This window comes from Triticum aestivum, chromosome 3D (genome assembly GCF_018294505.1).
Source record: "Triticum aestivum cultivar Chinese Spring chromosome 3D, IWGSC CS RefSeq v2.1, whole genome shotgun sequence".
In the NCBI taxonomy this organism is placed as follows: domain Eukaryota; kingdom Viridiplantae; phylum Streptophyta; class Magnoliopsida; order Poales; family Poaceae; genus Triticum; species Triticum aestivum.
The window spans coordinates 471493778-471500775 of record NC_057802.1 but is presented as its reverse complement, the minus strand read 5'-3'; the positions used below and the strand labels follow the sequence as shown (position 1 = coordinate 471500775).

Genomic DNA, 6998 nt, shown 5'->3' with positions numbered 1-6998 from the left:
TCATGTGATCGGTCTCACTGAGATTACGTTATGCCCTAACCCTAATGAAATCGGTCCCACCGAGTTGACATGTAGTTCCCACCGAAAATCCTAACGCTCACATTTTGAACTAAATAGGTCTGACCGAGTTTGACTATTCGGTCCCACCGAGTTTGGTAAATTGTGTGTAATGGTTAGATTTTGTGTGGAGGCTATATATGCCCCTCCACCCTTCCTTCATCTGGGAGAGAGCCATCAGAACGTGCCTACACTTCCAGCATTCATTTTCTGAGAGAGAGCCACCTACTCATGTGTTGAGACCAAGATATTCCAATCCAACCACAAGAATCTTGATCTCTAGCCTTCCCCAAGTTGCTTTCCACTCAAATCATCTTTCCACCAAATCCAAATCTGTGAGAGAGAGTTGAGTGTTGGGGAGACTATCATTTGAAGCATAAGAGCAAGGAGTTCATCATCAACACACCATCTATTACCTTTTGGAGAGTGGTGTCTCCTAGATTGGTTAGGTGTCACTTGGGAGCCTCCGTCAAGATTGTGGAGTTGAACCAAGGAGTTTGTAAGGGCAAGAAGATCGCCTACTTCATGAAGATCTACCCAAGTGAGGCAAGTCCTTCATGGGCGCTGGACATGGTGGGATAGACAAGGTTGCTTCTTCATGGACCCTTCATGGGTGGAGCCCTCCGTGGACTCGCGCAACCGTTACCCTTCGTGGGTTGAAGTCTCCATCAACGTGGATGTACGATAGCGCCACCTATCGGAACCATGCCAAAAATCTCCGTGTCTACATTGCGTTTGCTTCCTCCAAACTCCTCCCCTTTACCTTCATATGCAATGATTTACATTTCCGCTGCTATACTCTTAGATTGCATGTGTAGGTTGATTGCTTGACTTGTGATATGTTGCTAAAATCTGCCAAGACTTAAAATTGAGAAAAGGCTAGATTTTTATTTGGTCAAGTAGTCTAATCACCCCCCCCCTCTAGACATACTTTCGATCCTACAACTTTCGAACGAGGAACGACTCGACTATTTAGAGGATCCCATTGACTTCTCATTTTGCAGCTCCACTTCTTGCAACAAAGCCAAGAAGCTATCAGTATCCACATCTTTAGGGCGATGTAAAAAACACCAAAACGAATATGGGACACAACCCAGCAATATAACGCTCAACCAATACCACCTCAAGGTATTGGGGTTGGCTAAGAGGATTTGATGACGGAGAGTGTCAAATTTCATTGTGTCATCCTCGGTGTGCCTATTTGTGTGAGCACCAACAACTGGCACATGTGAAACTGATGATGGTCCTTGCCCCAACGGGCACAAACCGCATCACATAGTTCCTCCCACATCATGAACCTCATACGCTTTTTGTGATGTTTTAAGCCACAACGAAGTGTTGCATACACAATTCAGAGTAGCAAATTTCACCTTCATCTGCTTTGACACTCCATAAATCTCAAAATATAACTCGCAGTTATTGGTCCAAACCTAGCAATCCTCCCCGTCAAACTTAGGGAAATCCATCTTAGATGTGTTACCAAAGTGAGAGCAGAGCAAGTGGTGACTGCGACGCTCAAAAAATTGAGACTCAGAATTGAATAGTTCGTGGGCGTGAGCAGGCGTACCGTTGGCCGGAGGCAGATCGACGAATACAAGATTCCCTAGAACCGACCCTCGTGGAAGGTGTTGCCCGTTGTGCCCATGGGGTCGATCCGTGCCATCCGAGTGCTGCTCGACTATGGGAGGCATGACGCTAGCATTGGCTGGACCTGATGGTCGTTGGAAAGCCGACTCGAGCGCTCCCGGGCATGATGACGCATCCTCCTAATGGAGTTGCAGGAGGGAGGCCGACAGAGTGAGAGCCTTCCTTGTGGAATCCATCGTCTTCATCCAGGCGGTGAACCCTTTAAACTGTAGGACATTGTCATTGAGCTTAGCGTTCGTCACCGAGGGCTGCTGCTCGATGGTCTCCATAGATGCCGTAGTTTGGACCTCCGCCACCGAAGGGCCCTTCCGCTTGGGTGCTAGATCGATCTCAGGCAGCTGTTTTGGTTCGCAAACAGGAATTACAGTAGCAACACAAGGTCGTCGCCTACCATAGACAGACTGACGGATCAAGCTCCGAAGATTGGGTCGATGAGACTACTAGCACCAAGTGTTATGCATCTCGAATTTCAAAGGAAGGGGAGGGATACACTATAAGAGTTCATACTAGAGTTGGGGGGAGGAGGAGAGAAATGTTTTTGGTCTTTCCCTCTTGACCACCATTCCCTCTAGCACACACTTATTGCCAAATCCTATTTAGCGCCTTCTGCGCCTGTTTCTATTGTTTCTACAATCGGGTGCATACCCCGCTCTGCGAACGGGCCAACCCGTTTAGCTTCTTTTTTCTGTTAAGTTGCAAAAAAGCATGCACACTGAGAAGATTTGAACCCGTGATCTCTTGTTCTCGACAAACTGCACTAACCACCCAAGGCAACACAGCAGTTCTGATTACTCACCAACTTTTTCTTCTTTTGGCTCTTTCTTTCTTTTCTTTTATCTTTTCTCCTTTTCCTTCCTTATTCTTTCTATTTTTTCTTATTTTCTTAAATTCAAGGACTTTTTTCAAAATCAATGAACTTGCATCAAATCTGCGATCATTTTGCAAAAAATTTGAACTTTTTAAATATGTGATTTTTAAAAAATCACTGATTTTTTTCCAAATTTGTGATTATCTTTTTAAAAAATCGATGAACTTTTTTCAGGTTTGTGAACTTTTTTTTTCAGATTTTTGATCATTTTTCAAAATTGTATGATCTTTTTTTCAAAAGGATGAACTATTTTCAAAATCGACGATTTTTTTCATTTTTCAGGAACCTTTGCTAACTTTTGAAGTTTTTAAAAAAAATCATGTTTTTACATTTTTTTATGAATTGTTTCAAATAATTAATACCGGGCATCTAATATATAGCTTATGGTTATTTAGTTCTAGAGATTAAGGAGTTGATGAGTAATAGGGAGTTTTTACCTCAGAAAATTCACCGAAGCTAGAATAGAGTTGTTGATCGGTTGGTCAACTATAGCCGCTCCGAGAGAACTACTGCCGTGTGGTTAAACTCGGTTTCACTTTGTATTGAGGATTTGTGGCCTTTCGACTGTAACACTATATCTTTACAATAAAAACTCCCTTTACCCCGAAAAAAAAGAAGGGTCAAATAGCTCCCGTTCCTGACAGTGGACAAGCTTGGCAGCTCGGTCTGATGGTTATGGCGCCAGGTTGTTATTGGTGCCGTGAAGAGTTTGAATCCCGGTTGTCCCATATTGGGCCGACCTGCTAAGCTTCTCTGCAAGCGCCATCAACGCCAACCGGTGCTTACGGCGCCGAATAGGAGCTCCCCTACTTTATCCATCTTGGAGTTGGGTCCTGGTCTTCGCCATCTTCTGGGCCTCCCACTCGCGGGCCATTCTTCGGATCCTTCTTATGGCCTTGGGCCGGCGTCCAGGAGTGGGCTACGCCATAACAAATTCCAGGTCCAGTTTTGTCAGAAAAAAAAGTTCCAAAAAATGAAAAAACAGGTCGAGGCACCGACCACGCACGCATTCGCGCCCCCGAGATCCCGTGGGATCTGCCAGCACGGGCGGGGCGGGCTCGGACAAAAAGAAAGGAGAGGCACCGCCAGCGAACACCAGCCGTCGATGGGCGGGGCCAGCTGGGCACGAGATCCCTCCCCCCCGCTCCTTTCCTTTCCCCAGTTTCCCTCCTCCCCTCGTCGCCGTTCCATTCTCGGATCTGCCCCCACCCCTCCCATTCCCCTCCCGCTCGGCCCGGCGAGCAGCGCCGCGTCCCGTCCCATCCCGGTAAGCGAAGCGTCGACGAGGCCTTTTCTGGGTTGCTCATTGGCCGGGTGATCGATCGGGGTCCGCGGGAGGAGAGGCGAGGCGAGGCGGCGACGGGGAGGGAGGAAGGGAGGCGGAGATGGCGCACCGGGTGGACAATGAGTACGACTACCTCTTCAAGATCGTGCTCATCGGCGACTCCGGCGTCGGCAAGTCCAACATCCTCTCCCGCTTCACCCGCAACGAGTTCTGCCTCGAGTCCAAGTCCACCATCGGCGTCGAGTTCGCCACCCGAACCCTCCAGGTACCTTCTTCCCCGCGCACGCGGGCGATCTGATCCCGTCGCTCTTGCTCGGTCGGCTCCGTCTATCTATGATACAATTGCGTGCGATGTGAATTTGAAATGCAAATGCCGTCCGTAGCGTCGTCATTTGTGACCCTGCGCTGGGCTGGGTGTGCTGTGGCCTGTTGAGCAGAGCATTCGTTTGAATTTGCAGTCACGGCGTAGGAATAGGACGGGAGATCTAGGTGAATGAATAGATGATTGATTGTGCGGTTAAAAGCCAGGACACCTGTCGTAGGCCAATGTGTTGTTGGCTGCATGTCTGAGCGGACACCTAGCATAGACTACTTTTCTGGTCGTATGACAATGACAACACATGGTAATGCCGTGAAAATACCGATGTAGGCTTTGCTTCCGATGCTTTTGCATATGAGATAGTAACGGGGCTAGATTGTCAACGAGACCCCATCTGTCGTGGGCATGGTTTCAGTTTTCTTTTGAAGAGGATAGTACATCATCAACCAATTACATATTGTTCAGAAACCTAAAGGTAAACGGTTTTCGGAGCAAAAGAAACTTGTAAACAACTGAGCCGTTTTAATTGCATCATCATCATCATTAATAGTATTATTATCATTATTATGTTTTTTGGGTTGGCACTGCACTAGAAAATATGTGAGAGCAGAGTCTGTGCCCAACAGCTGTTTGATTCACAAGCCTTGCGCTAAAAAGTAGTGCTGGCCTGGGTGACCTGGATTGATTGGTAGAACCGGTTTCTTCTTTTGAATTGTCATGCACTTAGCAACGAATTGCGACCCTATGATTTGCACTACAGACTATGTCCTATTGCCAGAAAGCTGGAAATGAACTTGATTTCTCTTATCTCTTCTGGTTGGTTGATGTTGAATAACTATGTGTTTTTAAGCTCATCATTGGTGCTCCAGTTAAAATGTTTCGATAAGCTCATCATTATTTGATCCTGCCTGAAAGTCATCGTAAGAAGATGTCATTGCTGTACTTATATTTCAACAAATATTATAAGTAGTCTTCCAGTACATCCCCATGTTTTTTACCAGTGCATAGTGACATATTGTTGTCTGCTGTAGTACATGAACTTCAGTAAAAGGAAAATAACATGTAGTTAGAGAATCCCTTTTGTTCCTTCCAGCTTTTCAATCAGGATTCAGTAACTGGGGATGCATGTTCTATACTCGTGTTAAATACATATTCTTCTAGTGAAGCTCAGCAGAAGTTTAATTTTGTTTTGCGGCAGATAGAAGGAAAGACTGTGAAGGCACAGATATGGGACACGGCTGGTCAGGAGAGATACCGTGCAATTACTAGTGCATATTACAGGGGTGCTGTTGGAGCACTCCTAGTCTTTGACATAACAAAGAGGCAGACCTTCGACAATGTTCAGAGGTGGCTCCGTGAGCTCCGGGATCATGCAGATGCCAACATTGTTGTCATGATGGTTGGGAACAAGTCAGACTTAAACCACTTAAGATCGGTTCCCGAGGAAGACAGCCAAGCATTCTCTGAGAAAGAAGGTCTGTCGTTCCTTGAGACATCTGCACTGGAGGCAATCAATGTGGAGAAGGCATTCCATACTGTGCTGAGTGAAATTCACCAGATTGTAAGCAAAAAAGCACTTGCAGCACAGGAGTCTGCTGCTGCCAACGGCCGTTCGATGCAAGGAACGACTATTAACGTTGCTGAACCATCCGCCAACGCAAAAGGTTCTTGCTGTTCCTCCAGTTGAAGAGCTGGTTCCGGTGGAAGAGATTCTTTCTGGAAATGTCTGCTTCCGCAGAACTGGACCATGACAATATACATAGGTTATAGTTTGGTCTCAGATATTCTTGTTTCTCATCCCGAATCCCATGACTGGTAATTCCTATCGCAAGAACACCTTTACCATACTCTATAACCTGCCTCCATCAAATCATTCTCATTTTGTATTCTTATAACTATCATCGATTTCACTTGTACAATTGAGAAATCGAACAACATGTTGTAACAATGATTATTTCCTATTAACAACAATAATAGTTGTTAATGGAATTATTATGCTCTTAAATTTCGTTATAATTGCATGAAGTGCACTGTCGATGTTGGTAGACCTGATCATATGACTGAGCAAGCACTTTCTTTCGCAGGCTTGATGTTTGAGAAATTCTCGACTTTTCTTCAATTCGAATAGTATTATTCATCAATCCTCTTTTGAATTGCTCTAACTGCATACCCATGAATCATTCTGGCTGTGCCTCTGACCATTAGTGATTTCATGATGTGTCTTATTGCTCGACCTGTATTCTTTTTTTTTCCAGCATGATGGTAATTTATTGAATTTTCACGTCTCCGTTTTTGAAACGGATGAGAAGTCTTTCGTGGCATATTTAGCATGAGATGAACTATTCATACAACACGTGTGTTCCATCGGTTTTGTTCGTCCCAGTTCTCCTTTTATTTTGTCGACAGTTTGCTGTTAGGTAATTACTGGCAGATTGGAATTTCACATGCCTGTCATAACACAGTATACATGTATAATCCTACAGTATTGCTTGGATCTAAATAAAACTATAAGTTCAATAAAAAATTATAGGTTAAATTAATTCGAATATATTTTTTGTATGCACGAGTTAAAACCCGTATACATTGGGCCTTGGTGGCCCACATGTTTAGCGTCGCATCGGGTGGCCTGGGCACGCTGGCCTGAAGTTTTACCTATCTGCGCTACAGTCATTTAGCGATGTGTTCTGCTTTCCTGCAAGGCTGCAACTATTCGTTCGCGCGGTTGTTCACGCTTCGTTTTCGGATTGGATGCACAGAAGTGACCATGGTGACCTCGCTCCAGTGGCCTACCACGATTGATTCATCCGCCCTGCGCCTAGAAA

General features: G+C 45.3%; 1 protein-coding gene across 1 annotated transcript; it reads left to right on the top strand.

Moving 5' to 3' along the window:
* The first annotated feature begins 3667 nt into the window (after positions 1–3667).
* On the top strand, positions 3668–6184 carry LOC123079752 (ras-related protein Rab2BV). Its single transcript, XM_044502552.1, has 2 exons — positions 3668–4122; positions 5375–6184. Exons 1-2 carry the CDS (start codon positions 3958–3960, stop codon positions 5861–5863), a joined length of 654 nt encoding a protein of 217 aa, XP_044358487.1. The 5' UTR covers positions 3668–3957; the 3' UTR covers positions 5864–6184.
* Positions 6185–6998: the final 814 nt, after the last annotated feature.